The sequence below is a fragment of the Brachionichthys hirsutus genome, unplaced genomic scaffold (genome assembly GCF_040956055.1).
Source record: "Brachionichthys hirsutus isolate HB-005 unplaced genomic scaffold, CSIRO-AGI_Bhir_v1 contig_1046, whole genome shotgun sequence".
Taxonomy (NCBI): domain Eukaryota; kingdom Metazoa; phylum Chordata; class Actinopteri; order Lophiiformes; family Brachionichthyidae; genus Brachionichthys; species Brachionichthys hirsutus.
In genome coordinates this window covers 1-17,652 of record NW_027181054.1, presented here as the reverse complement: position 1 = coordinate 17,652, position 17,652 = coordinate 1, and the positions used below count along the sequence as shown (strand labels likewise).

At 48.2% G+C, this 17,652-nt stretch overlaps 1 protein-coding gene across 1 annotated transcript; it reads left to right on the top strand.

Annotated features, from left to right (window-relative positions):
- The first annotated feature begins 9,501 nt into the window (after window positions 1–9,501).
- Window positions 9,502–17,607, top strand: LOC137917140 (homeodomain-interacting protein kinase 2-like). Its single transcript, XM_068760029.1, has 15 exons — window positions 9,502–9,618; window positions 9,703–9,885; window positions 9,970–9,995; window positions 10,320–10,443; window positions 11,613–11,936; window positions 12,201–12,389; window positions 12,473–12,651; window positions 12,834–12,957; window positions 13,275–13,385; window positions 13,538–13,594; window positions 13,693–14,036; window positions 14,607–14,828; window positions 14,938–15,270; window positions 15,833–16,054; window positions 16,164–17,607. The coding sequence occupies exons 1-15, from the start codon at window positions 9,502–9,504 to the stop codon at window positions 16,480–16,482; spliced, it is 2,874 nt and encodes a 957-aa protein (XP_068616130.1). The 3' UTR covers window positions 16,483–17,607.
- The last annotated feature ends 45 nt before the right edge of the window (window positions 17,608–17,652 follow it).

The following is a 17,652-nucleotide window of genomic DNA, read 5'->3' as shown; positions in this document are numbered from 1 at the left end:
GACACGTTTAAAGTGATCAGTGCATGCAGTGCGATTGGCCAGTACTTTGCATGAGGAAGTAGAGTACATGAGTTATTGCAGATAGTGAGTAGTTCTATTGTTTAGTACACATAGTGAGTAGTTCTATTGTTTAGTACACATAGTGAGTAGTTCTATTGTTTAGTACACATAGTGAGTAGTTGTCCTGTTTAGTACACATAGTGAGTAGTTCTATTGTTTAGTACACATAGTGAGTAGTTGTCCTGTTTAGTACACATAGTGAGTAGTTGTCCTGTTTAGTACACATGGTGAGTAGTTATATTGTTTAGTACACAGAGTGAGTATTTGTCCTGTATAGTCCTGGTTGTTGGGCTGATGGCTCTCGGTATAAAACTGTCCCTGAGTCTGTTGGTCCTGCTCTTGTTCAACCTGTAGCGCCACCCTGAGGGCAACAGGTTGAACAAGGTGTGTCCAGGGTGGGAGGAGTCTCTGACGATGTTTGTAGCTCTGCTGAGGTAGCGAGAGCCGGCGATACAGTCCAGGGGGGGCAGAGAGCAGCCGGTGATACAGTCCAGGGGGGGGGGGGGGGGCAGAGAGCAGCCGGCGATACAGTCCAGGGGGGGCAGAGAGCAGCCGGAGATACAGTCCAGGGGGGGGCAGAGAGCAGCCGGAGATACAGTCCAGGGGGGGCAGAGAGCAGCTGGAGATACAGTCCAGGGGGGGCAGAGAGCAGCCGGAGATACAGTCCAGGGGGGGGCAGAGAGCAGCCGGAGATACAGTCCAGGGGGGGCAGAGAGCAGCCGGTGATACAGTCCAGGTGGGGGCAGAGAGCAGCCGGAGATACAGTCCAGGGGGGGCAGAGAGCAGCCGGAGATACAGTCCAGGTGGGGGCAGAGAGCAGCCGGTGATCTTCTGGGCTGTGTTGATCACTCTCTGCAGGGTTTTCCTCTCCGCTGCTGTGCACGCGGCGTACCACACCGTGATGCATTACCCAGGATGCTCTCCAGGGGGCTCTGTAGAAGGCCACCAGCAGCTTCTCCTCCAGGTGGTTCCTCCTGAGCACCCTCAGGAAGTGGAGTCGCTGCTGGGCCTTCTTCACCACCGCCGTGGTGTTAGCAGACCAGGACAGGTCGTCGGTGATGTGGATCCCAGGAACCTGAATGAGGGGACCCTCTCCACGCCACGCAGCCCCCCATGATGGTCAGTGGACCCTCTCCACGCAGCCCCCCATGATGGTCAGGGGACCCTTTCCACGCCACGCAGACCCCCATGATGGTCAGTGGACCCTCTCCACGCAGCCCCCCATGATGGTCAGGGGACCCTCTCCACGCCACGCAGCCCCCCATGATGGTCAGTGGACCCTCTCCAGGCAGCCCCCCATGATGGTCAGGGGACCCTTTCCATGCCACGCAGCCCCCCATGATGGTCAGTGGACCCTCTCCACGCAGCCCCCCATGATGGTCAGGGGACCCTTTCCACGCCACGCAGCCCCCCATGGTGGTCAGTGGAGCCGGGTCTGGGCTGCGCTTCCGGAAGTCCGGTGTTGAGTGTGACGGTGGGGGAGAGGTGGGAGCCGAGTCTGACCCTTTGTGTGCGGTCAGACAGGAAGTCCTTAATCCAGGTGCAGATGGAGGTGGAGAGTCCACGGTGGGAGAGTTTAACCGTTAAAATGTCCGGGATTATCGTGTTGAACGCTGAACTGTAATCCACAAAAAGCATCCTCACGTAGTGCCCCCGGTGGTCCAGGTGACTCGGTGCAGTGTGAAGCGCTGTGGCGATGGCATCATCAGTAGAGCGGTTTGCTCTGTAGGCGAATTGGTGGGGGTCCAGAGTGGGGGGGGGGGTGTCTTTGATGTGGTTTACCATCAGCCTCTCAAAGATTCAAGATTCAAGATTCAAGATTCAAGATACTTTATTGTCATTATGCGAGCATAATAAAATCGTGAGAAGGCCCACGGCTTAAGGCACAAATCATAACAAACTAAATTCTCTCTCTTAAGAAACAATATATATACACACAGAGAGAGTGAGAATCACAGGCAGTCGTGCAAAATGGCAACAGCAGCAACAGGGCCGGCATAAAGTGCAAAATAGGAACAGCAGCAACAGGGCCGGCATAAAGCGTCCCAGATCGCTACAAGGGAACGACTGCTTTCACAGCCCGGGGGAAGAAGCTGCTTCTGAGCCTCGTAGTGCTGCTTCTTATTGTCCTGAACCGCTTCCCTGATGGAAGCGGGACAAACAGTCCGTGGCCCGGGTGGGTGGGGCCTGTGGAGATGCCTCTGGCCCTCCTCTGGACTCTGGAGATGTAAACAGAGTCCAAATCAGGCAGACGGTGACCCACAATCCCCTGAACTGTCCTCACCACCCGGGATAGGTCCTTCCTGTCCTGCGCCGTGCAGCTGCCGTACCACACGGTCGCACTGAGACACAGGATGCTCTCTACCGTGGCCCGGTAGAAGTTTGCAAGCAGCACAGAGGAGAGTCCAGCCCGCTTCAGCTTCCTGAGGAAGAAGAGCCGTTGCTGGGCCTTCTTCACCAGGTGTCTGGAGTTGAGTGTCCAGGATAGGTCAGAGGAGATGTGGATGCCCAGGAATTTAATGTTCTCCACACGCTCCACTGCTTCCCCTCGTATGCACAGGGGGGCGTGTTCAGTCTTCCTGGACCTCCTGTAGTCCACTATGACCTCCTTGGTCTTGCTGGTGTTCAGAACAAGGCTGTTACTCGAGCACCACAGCATCAGGTTCTGGACCTCCTCTCTGTAGTGGGTCTCATCGTTGTTGGAGATGTGACCCACCACGGTGGTGTCGTCCGCAAACTTCACAACCATGTTTGTGGAGTGGATGGCAGAGCAGTCGTGGGTGAAGAGAGCAGGGCTGAGAACGCAACCCTGGGGGGTCCCAGTGTTCAGAATCAGAGGGGAGGATGTGGTGTCTCCTATCCTCACCACCTGGGGCCGGTTGCTGAGGAAGTCTCCGACCCAGGAGCACAGCGGTGGAGACAGTCCCAGGCTGTGGAGCTTCAGAGCCAGCATGTCCGGCGGGACGGTGTTAAAAGCTGAACTGAAGTCCACAAACAGCATCCTGACGTAGGTGTTAGGCTGCTCCAGGTGAGTCAGGGCCGAGTGAAGTGTTAGCGAGATGGCGTCCTCCGTGGAGCGGTTCCCCCTGTAGGCAAACTGCAGGCTGTCCAAGCCAGCAGGGATGGCGTCTTTGATGTGTTTAAGGAGGATCCTCTCGAAGCACTTCATCACGACGGGAGTCAGAGCAACAGGGCGGTAATCGTTGAGGCAGGCGATGGATGATTTCTTAGGTACAGGCACAATGATGGAGGACTTAAGGCAGGCAGGGACGGTGGACAGCTGCAGGGACAGGTTGAAGATGTCCAGGAAAACCCCTGCCAGTTGGTCAGCACACGTCTTCAGTGTCCGGCCTGACACGCCATCTGGTCCCGCAGCCTTGTTGATGTTGATCCTCCTCAGGGCTGAGGAGACCTGGTGCAGCTGCAGGACGAGCGGCTGATGCTGCACCTCAGGCTGGGGCAGATCCACAGACCTTCTGCTGCTCGGAGAGTCAAAGCACGAGAAGAATCTGTTCAGGGTGTCAGGCAGGGTGGAGACATGGCTGGCGTGCTGGTCCCTGCGTTTGTAGTCCGTCACAGCCCTGATGCCTTTCCACATGTCACGTGGGTTATTGTTCTCAAAGTGCTCCTCAATGCGCTGCTTGTATCTGTGCTTTGCCTGCTTGATGCCTCTTTTTAGCTCACTCCGTGCCCTACTATAGGCCAGCCGGTCTCCTGCTCTGTAGGCTGCATCCCGGGCCCTCAGCAGAAGCCGCACCGTGCTGTCCACCCATGGTTTCTGGTTAGGAAAAACCGTGATCGTCTTTGTGGGAAGGACAGCATCAGTGCAGAAGTGAACATAGGAAAGCACAGATGACGTGTACTCCTCAAAATCTGCATCCTCTTTGAATACCTCCCAGTCCGTGTGCTCAAAACAGTCCTGCAGGACTGAGGAAGCCTCCTCAGTCCAGACCTGCACGGTCCTGGAGGTGGGTTTAGTCCTGCAGATCAGTGGTTTATATGCAGGGATCAGGTTCACTGAGATGTGGTCAGACATACCCAGGTGGGGGGCTGCTACAGCCTTGTAGGCCCCCGGGATGTTGCAGTAGACCTGATCCAGAATGTTGTGTTCTCTGGTGGGGAAGGTGATGAATCTGTGGAATTTGGGGAGCACAGCTTTCAGTTCCACGTGGTTAAAGTCCCCAGCTACAATCACAGCGGCCTCTGGATTAGCGTCCACCTGGCTGCTAACCAGGCAGTACAGCTCCTCCAGCGCTAGCTTAGCATTAGCACGCGGTGGTATGTAGGCCGCTACGATCACAGTGGAGCTGAGTTCTCTAGCCAGTTTAAACGGTCTGCATTTCACTGCAAGATATTCCAGGTCGGGGGAGCAGAATATTCCAATCACGTTCGTAGCAGAACACCACGAGTTGTGAATGTACAGCGCCAAACCTCCGCCTTTGGCCTTGCCTGAAGCTGCAGTCCGGTCGGCGCGGAACAGCGAGCGTACCGCTAGCTCCACCGCTGCGTCGGGGATGTTGGCGTCCAGCCAGGTCTCGGTGAAGATCGCCACGCAGCTATCGGTCCGCTTTGAGACGATCCTCAGCCGTATTTCGTCCATCTTGTTGACGAGCGACCTGGCGTTGGCGAGGACGATGCTGGGTAGCGCCGGTCTGTGTGGGTTAGCACGTAGCCTAGCACGCACGCCGCCCCGCTTTTGTTTACGGTATCTTATTCGCCTCCTCGGCCACAGCGGTGGGATAGTGGGGGGCTCCGATGTTCGCTGGAGCTCGGGAGGGATAAAATCCAAAATAGACGGTATTCCAACCTGGTTTTTCCCCAATTCCCACAGTTCAGCGCTTCCATACTAGATGAGGGCCTGGAGTCTCAGAATAGGAGAAAATATAAACAAAAATACAAAAACAAGTACAAAAAGCCGGGAGCCTCGGACCGCAACGTGTGTACGCTCTGCCATTCCGGAAACGGAATCCATCCATCCATCCATCCATCTATCCATCCTTCCATCCATCCATCCATCCATCTATCCATCCTTCCATCCATCCATCCATCCATCCTTCCATCTATCCATCCATCCATCCATCCATCCATCTATCCATCCATCCATCCGTCCATCCATTCATCTATCTATCTATTTATCTATCTATCTATCTATCTATCTATCTATCTATCTATCTATCTATCTATCCATCCATCTATCTATCTATCTCTATCAAAAAACATTCTAATGTGGTTAAGCAGCATTTAAAAATTAGTTTATAATTAAGTCAAATTAACTATTATAATGTTGTATTCATTTCATTATGTTACAAATAAGACATAAAGTCATTCAACGGGTTGAATTAGCATTTCTAATTTAAGATTATTCAATCAATCCATTTGTGCTGCTGCTGCGTTGCTATGGTGACGTTATAAAGGCTGTTCTCACGTACCGTCAGCTAATCTGTAAGGCGACGCTTCACAAAGTGCTCGTATGTTCAAAATGAAACGTGTTGCTATTTTTAGTTCCTGAACTGGCACGGAGTCGGATCCGACATATTTTTACTCTTCTTTTAACATTCTGGAACGTGTCTGTTCTATAATCGTGTTTTCGAGCACGGTCTGCCTGTCTGGTCCTTCCAGGTCCTTCCAGGTCCTTCAGCATCGGACTTGAACCTTTGCCGTTGACATTTTTGATCACCCCTCCCCCAACAGCGTCATTATTGCTTATCAGCTGATGCTAATCGCTCTTCTCAGAAGTGTTTCAGGCCAACACGGATGAGTTTATTTCAGGTCTCTTTCAATCAAATATATTTGAGTTGTGGGGGATGGAGAATACAGAAAGTGCTGAGTCATGGTACATTTGCTGTATGTTTTAAATTGAATGTCTTGCTACATTTAGTTTATGACTTTGCGGAACAGCAGCGTAGAAAACCTTTTTTCCTTTATTTGGGACAGCATGATCTGTTCAGAATATATAAGTGTGTACATAAAAGTACTTACGAAACCTGGCCGAAATGGCAGCTTTTTTGGGGTACTCGGTGAACTCTGACACGAGGCTATTGAAACGAACTACTTTTAGCAGCTAAGAATTCTACACGTTGCAGTCTGGCATAAGACGAGATTCAAATAGCTGCTGATGGCTGATCTCATTATCATCCTCACTTCATAGTGTTTATAACGGATTATCAGTAGATTTCATAAAACCCAGTTCCCTGGAAGTGTGTATTGATCGCAGCGAGAATGAACGGCAGCGACCGTCAGACTGTAAGACGTTGAATGATGACATATCGGATGCACCTTGAACAATGCCGGATCCCCGGGAACACGCCCACCCGCCGTGGAACTATGCAAATAACATGCAGCCAGGCAGCGATGACCTGCTGGGTACACCCTGGATGAGACGCCAGACACAGGGCTTTCTTGCTGTGATGCAACGGCGCTACCCCTTGCACCACCATGCTGAAATAACATTCGATGATCAACACATTCATTCAGAGCATGGGTCTCAAACTACAATTACCTGGGGGGCAGGAGGAGGCGGAGTCTGGGTGAGGTTGGGTGGCTTCACAAAAACAATATTTGTTAGTTAAATCTATTCTTCTCAGACATCATGACTAACAGTTCTTTAACATCAGTGGGATCAAATCAACTCATTTCAAGTGATGGAAACAGAAACAATTTCCTTTTTTTTAAAACAACATACTGAATGTGCTTCTTAAACGACAAGTGGTCGTCAAGTATTTAAAAGAAAATACAAACCCAATTTGTTGACCGTTGCTCCATCACGCCGTTGGGCCTCCCATCACGCCGCTGGGCCTCCCATCACGCCGCTGGGCCTCCCATCACGCCGCTGGGCCTCCCATCACGCCGTTGGGCCTCCCATCACGCCGCTGGGCCTCCCATCACGCCGCTGGGCCTCCCATCACGCCGTTGGGCCTCCCATCATGGCGTTGACAGGGGGATGCCAGCGGGGGAGGAGGCTTCCGGCCTGTTCGGTGCTGCTTCCCATGTCACAGACCTGCCACGCTGTTCCACTCCCATCGCCGTTGCACCGCTTGCTCGTAGGCGATGTGAACGCGCTGAGCGGCGCTCGGTGAGAGAACGTGCCAAAATGGACGTTTTACTGGTTTAAAATTGCAGCTTCTGAGTGGAGCTTTTCTCCACCTGCTTGTAGCCCATCTTGGACCCCCGGCTCGCTTCCAGCAGGGGCTCCACTGGGGGGTCAGTGATGTGTGAGGAACCCGTTACCGGGTCACAATGAGCATCTTGAGTCATATGTGTTGAAGAGATGGGATAACTTTTAGTGTGTGTGTGTGTGTATGTGCACGCATACACATGGCAGGGACATTTGCCAGACCGAAAACAGGATTTGAAAGAAAAGCCATCCATGAATGAACATGTACTTTGGTGTACACATTCGAGTATTTAAAGGGATTATGGTGCAGCGAATCTTCTTCTTCTCCTACATACACTCTCTCTCTCTCTCTCTCTCCCTCTCTCACTCACACACACACACACACAGCGATGCCATCTGGCAGCTTCAGATGGTTTGGTAAATTCACACTAGGATCTTGCTCTGCGGACCAGAAGGGGCACGTTGTCACGGCGATGACGGAGCTTGACGACAGGGCGGGGATTTAAATATGGCGAGGAGATGTTTGGTGATGACGAATGAAGCTGGCAGTTCGCTGCGAACGTTTCCCAGCCTCTCTTCTCCAGTCGCTATTCCTTCTGGACTTTACCTGTGGTTGGACGGTTCTCCTTTCGGCCTGCGAGGGCCACACTTACAAACCACAGGGGGCGCACTTATCCATCCAGTCGCCTTCATCAATGGAAAACAGCAAGCAAAGTGGGTGCCCCTCGAAACAGAGCCGCATCCGGGCTGCTGAAGCCCTTCCTACAACGAACTGTAACACTTTAGTGCACGAGGGCATGCATGAAGCGCGCAGACTGCGCTGCCCTGCACCCTGCAGAGCTGGATGTAATATCCTGTCGCTGTTATTTATAGCCACCAAGAGGAATTTGATTGCTCTTGTCTCTCTGCCTCTCTCTCTCACACACACACACTCACACACACACGGTTGTGACTGAGGGTTGGCGGTTACCTCTCTCTCCGGGCTCTCTCTGAGAGGCGGGGTACAGTCCATCGCAGGGCAACGCAGAGACATACAATCAGCCCCACACACACTCACACCTACGGGGAATTAGCGTCACCAATCAGCCTAAGCTGATGGTGGGAGGAAGCCGGAGAACCCGGAGAGAACCCACGCAGACACGGGGAGAACATGCAAACTCCTCACAGAATGGCCACAAGTTGGAGACGAACCAGTGACCATCTCGCTGTGAGGCAACAGCGCTTACCACTGCGCCACCGGGCCGCTGTGGCATTTCACAGAATGCAAAATTTTAACATTACTTTATTCAACCGGCGCCACCTCAAATACAAAATTTACTCGTACTCTCATGGATGACCAAACAAACTATCTGACAGAATTTATAAAAAGGTTTCTGCTCACCTCATTATGCGCTGATCAGATACAGCCAGGCCCCACAGAGCGTACGACACCCACTGGAGAATCCTGGTCACGGCACCAAAACCGTTAGAGTCTCCTAAAGTTTCCCCGGTCCTTTAATCCCTTTCGTAGGTGTGTACTCAATGAAGAGAATGTTGATAAGGCTTACACATTTATATAAACAACAATTCAGTAACAAGTTGGTGAGGAAAATCAGCGCTGAGGTTCAGCCATGTTCCTTGTGAGTGTCCCAGTGGAATGTCTTCTTGTCGCCTCCTTTTTAACACATCCGTTTCAGTCCGTCCCCTGAGGGTGGGGCTTCGCCCCAGCCAATCTGAAATCCCTGTCAATCAATCTATCTGTTATTTCTGATGAGACTTGATGTGATCAGTATAGTCAATTTAACTAAATGTTAAAGCTCAGTGTCACAATAAGAATCCAAACATATAAACTTAACCTTGGCTGGAGCTGGTTCTGGTGGCCCGGAGGCCCTGAGGCCAGACGGGCCTGTGTCATGGAGAGGCAATTATAATACTGTGTCACTCTCCTTTATACTATCCTAAAAACAGCACATCTCCAACACAGCACAGCACATCACCACCCGACACACAGGACCGGCGGGTCCCGTAACAATGGGTACTGGCTACAATGGTCTCTAATATGATATGAATGCCACGACAGTGTGAATGTTAGCATGAAAGGGTGAATGCTAACGCAGTGTGTGCTAAAAGCTTTTCCTTTGATCTTTGTCTAATGATTACATTAGATTAAACTCTAAAGAAAAATCTTCAATGGGGCCTTAGACATCAAAGACAACTCTTTTATAAATATAACTTGTTCATGAGCCAAAGGCATCCATGTGTTCTTTGTTTTAGCAGTGGATCACACACAATCATCACTTAAGATGAGTATATACAATGCTGGATCTCTTTGCTTTGAGTTAAATCCGATGGATTATCATTTTGTCGACGAGAAGCCCGATGGCATGTCTTTGTGGAAGAACACTTTTGATTCTCAGACTGTAGCTGTAAAGCAGAGTGAGAACAAGGACAGTTTTGACAATGAGGTAGGCTTCATGCTCACATCTTTAATATTGAGAGCATTAGTCAGTTACAGATTTCCTTATATTAATGCTTATCTGTGCCTGCAGCTTTCCATCCTGGTGGAGTTGATGTGTCGAAACTTTGACGCATACCATATTCTCAAGTTTCATGGCTGTTTTCCTGACAGTCAGGAGCTGGCATTTGAGACGTACGACATCAACTTGGTGGAGTACATGCTCAGAAACAAGGACACTCTGACCCTGACTGACGTCAGGGAAATCATTCAACAGGTAGGAACACATTCAATTCAAACAGAGACAAGGAACTCACATTTAAACTGTGGAAAAGTATAACAAATGCCTTGTCTTCTGCAGGTGGTCACAGCATTGGCTGTCTTGAAGTCTGTCGGGGTGATCCATGGCAAAGTATCACCAAAAAATATTTTTGTAGTAGATCAATGGGCAAAACCGATCAGGGTCAAGCTGGGAAATTTCAGTTCGGCCCACCTGCGATTGGATACACGGAATGCTCCAGAGCTGGAAGCAGATGAATTTACGTAAGGATGATAAAATAATTATATCAATTTACTCTGTTGAATTTTTCTTTCCTTTTTTTCTATATTTTCATATTTTATTAGGTGTTGTTTTTATGTCGCCTTGGTGGAGGTTGCCGCTCTGTTGAGGAACAAGTTAATCTTTAAAATGTTTGTTTCTTCTAATTGCAGGGCCCCAGAAAGATCTTCAGGGTTACCGTTTTCTGCGGCTGCTGATATGTGGTCTCTGGGCCATGTCATGGTCTTCTTAGTGGCTACCTGTGCTTACAGCGAGGAAGAGTTTCACCAACTACTGGTAAGACCTCTACTGTAATGAGTTTATCTCCTTTAGACTGAGGAGGAGGCTGCTCCTCGCACGCATTATAGACAAAAAAGCCACAGCGTTATGTTGTTGCTTAGCTTTGGCCATTTAACAGGCAAGTTGAGAAATTAAAAGTTGAAAATTCAAGTAAGCAGCCATTATTGGTGTTTTCTCCAGAGGAGAATCTCCACTCCTCTTAGGCTGCTGGGCCTGCGACCCACACTGGATAAGCGGTTTGAAAATAGATGGATGATTCAAAGAATTTTTATTCCATCCTGATAATATTATCGTCCTCGCGCCACGTTTATGTGCGTGCAATGACGCACACACACAAACGCGGCGCGATGTGTGTGTGTAGAGACACTTGACACCTTGATTGCGCACTGCCTCCCTCTCTCTTGCATGAGTAGAAGAAGGGGCGAGTGGATGATGTTTCTTTTTTGTGGTAATGTTGCAGCAAAAGTTGCCAAAAATGTTTTTGTGTGTGTCGTAAACTGCACACTCCCGTCCCTCACGGGTTACCATGGTAGCATGCATACTTTCATGCGTGCCACTATGAAAGTACTTTTTCTGACGGGTTTAGAGTGTTTCTGGCAGAGCGGCTTGATAAAGAAATGACGGACACCGTCCTGCAGCATCTGTTTGCTACTTAGACCATATAAGTGTTTGGGAACTGCATTAACTTGTGGAGAAAGGGTATATATGTCACCTTTAAATGTTAGTTTGGGGGTGTAAGAGTTCACCAAACCCTCTTCCGGTTCTTTGTTCTCCTTCGTGGGTGCGTAGTCATGAGGAGAATGTGGGTTAAGATTAAGATATTTATATAATTAACCATCAGTACAGTTCGTTTGGATTATCAGGGCTGAGATTCCAACATGGCTCTCATGCCCGCGCTTCGTTGGAATGAAGACACTTCCCGCTTTGTCATCAAGTCATTCTATCCCCTGATTTTGCCCCAGCCAATCTTCAAGGTTCAAGGTTACTTTATTTGTACCCGAAAGTCCAATATAAATATCAATTCCAATATCGCTATTGTAATGTCAAATTTACAGGGCTAGTGCTTCTTCTTCTACGCTTCTAAAGTCTGATTAATATAAGACATTTGCGGTTGCAAAAGATTTTCTGATGATGACTGATTGGTGGATTTGACCATTGCTTCCTAGAATCATCCCGAGGATAACGATGAAGGTGCGGAGTTTCAGGAGTTCATGCAGCTTCTGGCGGCCATGAAGATAAAGGATCCCAAGAAAAGAATCACAGAATATGGCGTCTTGAATCATCCCTTCATCTTGCGTGGGTCCTACCCATGGAAAGATCAGTATCCTCCATCTGTCAACGATGACTTCTCCTTAGATCTCTTAAATTTTGAGATGATGCAGATGCTGGGAAATGGCTGTTTCGGAGAATTAAGGAAATGCTGGAATGCCGAAACCGGCGAGCTTGTGGCGGTGAAACGACAGGTGACTCAAGTCAGTCATGACATGGAGGTAAGTGGACATTTGTTGAGTTTTCTGTTCACTCTATCATTTTGTTTGTTTAGTCAGTGAGCACAGAGAACTAGATTGTATAACTAGGAGTGTAAAAAACGATTCCCCTTTAAGGTAATGCCAGTCGCACATTAATAGTACATGCATTGACAATGCGAACACAATGCTTTTCTGCCTTCCATTGAGCTGAATTATTTTACGTGACATTCATGAACATATTAAATATCAGAAACTAATCTCATCAAACTTGTCATGTTTTTCCAGATTCAAATTTTACAAGAGTTGATGGATGTAAAAGCAGACCAGCATAACATCATCAAATGTCATGGCTGGCTCAATTTCAAGATTAGAAGGGCGCCAGTGTTCGAGTTGCTGGACAAGACATTATTTGACATCATACTTGAAATGAATAAGCCAATGGCTCTGGGTGACGTCAGAGCCATAATTCAACAGGTAAGTTCAATAGATGGAGCACATTGTGAACCGTTTGGCTCTGACCTGTAAGAAACTGAAACACATTTCTCCGTGTTCTACAGATGGCTGATGCTTTGGAGTTTCTGAAGAAATATGGGCTAATCCACACCGACATAAAGCTGGATAATATAATGACTGTAGATCAACAGAGACCCTTACGTGTCAAGCTCATAGACTTTGGCTTGGCCATGCACCGGTCTCAAGCAGAGCTTGGCATGATGATTCAACCACGTTTGTACAGGTAAAGTCTATTAGAATACTGATTATTAGAATATTCATGTAAATTGATACTTTCCAGATTTATCATTAAGTAGTACTAGACTTCCTGTCGATACATTTCTGTTATTTAATTTGGGACATGTTCTATTAAAAAAATAATAATATTTATAATACGTAAATATCGCTTCTTTTTTCTACATTTAGGGCTCCAGAAGTTTTTTTCGGACTGCCAATTTCTGAGGCCGTTGATATGTGGTCTCTGGGCTGTGTGATGATCTTCTTGATCAGGTTCATTTGTGGATTTATTGGCGACTCAGATGAAGATGTGGTAAGTTATCTGTAGTAATCAGTCTACTTGTCGATTGTTCAGTTGGTCCGGCTTTCTGAAGTGACCCCATCCAGCACCGACAGATGCCTCACTTTATTATAGCTGCTGGAAACAAGAGATTTATCTAGCTGCTAAGAGCACACCACATTTCATAGTCTTGAAATATTTACTGCATTTATTGACTTGTAAATGTACTGACTTCACTTCTGAATGATGGACTTAATGGGTACCGATCTGAAAGGATGTATTAGCAGGACAGGTCAGTGGACGGAATTGGTGACGCAGTAAAAAATAACTGTTCTGTGTTTTATCTTCAGGTTTTCGAAATTGTTAGGTTCTGTGGAATGCCACCTGACCATCTTCTTAACATGGGGATTTATTCCACAACGTTTTTCATGAAGACTGAGTCCAACAAGTGGAGACACAATGTACACCTTTAAACTTCTCAACAATGAATATAATGTTTAAAGCTGCAAAGGATTTTCTGACAGTCATGCAAACACAAATACATTCCTTCAGAAAGCATTTCCCACTAAATTATTATTTTTTCCTTCTTCTTCTACTTCATACGCTTGAGCAGGAAGTCCATCCTCTTCCTACGGCTAATCACCAGCTTTTCCTGAATGATCTGAAAATAGTAAGTATTAAAAATTATTTTTTTTAAATTGACTGATCTTTTCATGGATCATAAGGATAAAGTTCTGATTTTGGTTTTACCATTGTTTCTTTAACTAGATACAGCTGAAAGAAAACAATCAGACAGAAGAAGCTGAAACGGAACAATGCTTTGAGCTTCTAAAGGCTATGTTGGAGATGGATGTTATAAGAAGGATAACACCACAGGAAGTCCTGAAGCATCCCTTTATTACACCTGCTTCCTGCAGTAAAACTGCCAACAGCCCCGCAGATCACTGCAGTCCACCTCCAACAACCTTTCAGCCTGACGCTGAGAACGAAGGAACCAAGAAGAAAAAGAAAAAGAACTTGTTTATTAAGAGGGTCTTACCATCAGGAATATGCAAGTGTTTCCTATCAACAACTAACAACTCACCGCAAGCCGATGTGAAGAGTCAAGAAAGGTAAGGAGATTTCCGAGTATAAGCATTTGTAAGAGAAAGGGGTTCAGTGTGCAGAAATGGAACCAGTCAGTTTATGTCTTAGGTCCCGTTTCCATGATGACGGTTTTACAATGAAACCTTTTCCTTTGTATTTTATAAAGTTCTACACTTACATGACAGTAGCGGGAATGTAGCCAGTACGGTGAGGTAGTGAGTCACAGCAAGAAGGCTTCCGGTTCGGTTCCTTTCTGTGTGGAGTTTGTATGTTCTCCCTGTGTCTGTGTGGGTTCTCTCTGAGTTTTCTCTGGGTTGTCCGGCTTCCTCCCACTGCTTGAAATATCCACCTTAGGTTAATTGGACAGCATGTCCAATTGTCCGTATGAGTGAGCATGAGTGTAAATGTTTGTTTGTCTACGCGTGCACCTGCAATGCACTGGCGACTCATCCAGGGTGTACCCTCTCACTCGCCCGTAACCCAGTTGGGATAGGCTCCAGCAACACCAGCCATTGTACTCAAAGTAGATTTAACCTTAGTTAATTTTAAAGCATCTTCAAAGAAATGACAACTTGAACAGCCCTCTGTCTGTTTAGTTTGCAGAATCACGCTGCAACCATGATGCCAGGAACATGCATCAAATCCACACCAGAGAAGGATGTGTCTGAACCTGCTGCTGGTGCTAAGAAGGACCTGGACAGCAAAAAGCTCCATCCAGAACACTCCAGTCCACCTACGACCTTACAAGGTGTGATCATTGTTCAACCTGCTCCACCTGACAAAAGACTGAGTACAGTAGACAACGAGAGACCAGACAGGTAAGAAAACTTCATCTGTGTATGTCAACCATCATCACCTCTGAGTGAGGTTCATGGGGTGCTTTTTTCAATGTCTTGATAACAGGAATATATTTCTATCTGTGTTTAGTTTGCAGAATTTCCCAGAAAAGATGGCAAAGTCTGCAGTGGACGTCCTTGAAAGCACCACACAGGCGGATTCCATCCATGAAGACTCCTGCAGTAAGACTGGCAACCCTCATCCAGACCAATGCAGTCCACCTCCACCAACCTCAGGAGGTGACGCGATCCTAGTTCAGCCTGATGTTGAGACTGAGGGAGCAGAGAAGAACAAGAAGAAGAACAAGAAGAAGAGGAACGTGTTCTTGCGGTTCATAAAGTGGGTCTTACCATCAAGAGGATGGAAGGTTTGCCAATCATCAGCGACCAACTCACCACAAACCAATGTGAAGAGTCCAGAAAGGTAAAGAGATTTCCTCAGAGTATAAGCATTTGTAAGAGAAAGGGGTTCAGTGTGCAGAAATGGAACCAGTCAGTTCATCTCTTAGGTCCCGTTTCTATGATGATGGTTTTACAATGAAAGCTTTTCTTTTGTGTTTTATAAAGTTCTCCATTTACATGACAGTGACGTAAATGTAGCCAGTACGGTGAGGTAGTGAGTCACAGCAAGAAGGCTTCCGGTTTGGTTCCTTTCTGTGTGGAGTTTGTATGCTCTCCCCGTGTCTGTGTGGGTTTTCTCTGGGTTGTCCGGCTTCCTCCCACCGCTTGAAATATCCACCTTAGGTTAATTGGACAGCATGTCCAATTGTCCGTATGAGTGAGCATGAGTGTAAATGTTTGTTTGTCTACGCGTGCACCTGCAATGCACTGGCGACTCATCCAGGGTGTACCCTCTCACTCGCCCGTAACCCAGTTGGGATAGGCTCCAGCAACACCAGCCATTGTACTCAAAGTAGATTTAACCTTAGTTAATTTTAAAGCCTCTTCAAAGAAATGACAACTTGAACAGCCCTCTGTCTGTTTAGTTTGCAGAATCACGCTGCAACCATGATGCCAGGAACATGCATCAAATCCACACCAGAGAAGGATGTGTCTGAACCTGCTGCTGGTGCTAAGAAGGACCTGGACAGCAAAAAGCTCCATCCAGAACACTCCAGTCCACCTACGACCTTACAAGGTGTGATCATTGTTCAACCTGCTCCACCTGACAAAAGACTGAGTACAGTAGACAACGAGAGACCAGACAGGTAAGAAAACTTCATCTGTGTATGTCAACCATCATCACCTCTGAGTGAGGTTCATGGGGTGCTTTTTTCAATGTCTTGATAACAGGAATATATTTCTATCTGTGTTTAGTTTGCAGAATTTCCCAGAAAAGATGGCAAAGTCTGCAGTGGACGTCCTTGAAAGCACCACACAGGCGGATTCCATCCATGAAGACTCCTGCAGTAAGACTGGCAACCCTCATCCAGACCAATGCAGTCCACCTCCACCAACCTCAGGAGGTGACGCGATCCTAGTTCAGCCTGATGTTGAGACTGAGGGAGCAGAGAAGAACAACAAGAAGAAGAACAAGAAGAAGAGGAACGTGTTCTTGCGGTTCATAAAGTGGGTCTTACCATCAAGAGGATGGAAGGTTTGCCAATCATCACCGACGAACTCACCGCAAACGTGAATGTAGCCATAAACCTCTGAGAGAAAAGAAAAAAAATGCGGGGAAAAAAATCACTTAAAATGGTTTAATTAAGCAAAAAATAGAACATGCATAAATAAACAAAAGCAGACAAGTCCCTGAGCTGCTACCTTATCGTGGTGGAGGGGTTTGTGTGTCCCAATGAGCCTAGGAGCTCAGTTGTGCAGTGTGAGCTGGGTGGCAGCCAAAGGCTGCCACCCGAGGGTCAGACCTTGGCGGTCTGACCCTCGGCTCCACAAACTAGCTCTAGGGACGTGGAACATCACCTCTCTGGCGGGGAAGGAGCCTGAGCTGGTGTGCGAGGTTGAGAAGTTCCGACTGGATATAGTTGGCCTCACCTCGACACACAGCAAGGACTCTGGAACCACTCTTCTTGAGAGGGGTTGGACTTTCTTCCACTCTGGAGTTGCCACTGGTGAGAGGCGCCGGGCAGGGGTGGCAATACTTATTGCCCCCTGGCTCAGTGCCTGTATGTTGGAGTTTACCCCAATAAACGAGAGGGTAGCCTCCCTCCGCCTTCAGGTGGGGTGACGGATCCTGACTGTTGTTTGTGCCTATGGTCCAAACAGCAGTTAAGAGTATCCACCCTTTTTGGAGTCCTTGGGGGGGGTACTGGAGAGTGCTCCTTCTGGGGATTCCCTCGTTCTGTTGGGGGACTTCAACGCCCATGTTGGCAATGACAGTGAAACCTGGAGGGGTGTGATTTGGAGGAATGGCCCCTCTGATCGGAACCCGAGCGGTGTTTTGTTATTGGACGTCTGTGCTAGTCACAGATTGTCCATAACGAACACCATGTTCAAGCATAAGGGTGTCCATATGTGCATTTGGCACCAGGACACCCTAGGCCGCAGTTCGATGATCGACTTTGTAGTCGTCTCACCGGACTTGCGGCCGCATGTCTTGGACACTCGGGTGAAGAGAGGGGCGGCGCTGTCAACCGATCATCACCTGGTGTTGAGTCAACTCCGATGGTGGGGGAGGATGCCGGACAGACCTGGCAGGCCCAAACGTATTGTGAGGGTCTGTTGGGAACGTCTGGCAGAATCGCCTGTCAGAAGGAGTTTTAACTCCCACCTCCGGGAGAGCTTCGACCATGTGCCGGGGGAGGCAGGGGACATTGAGTCCGAGTGGACTATGTTTCGTGCCTCCATT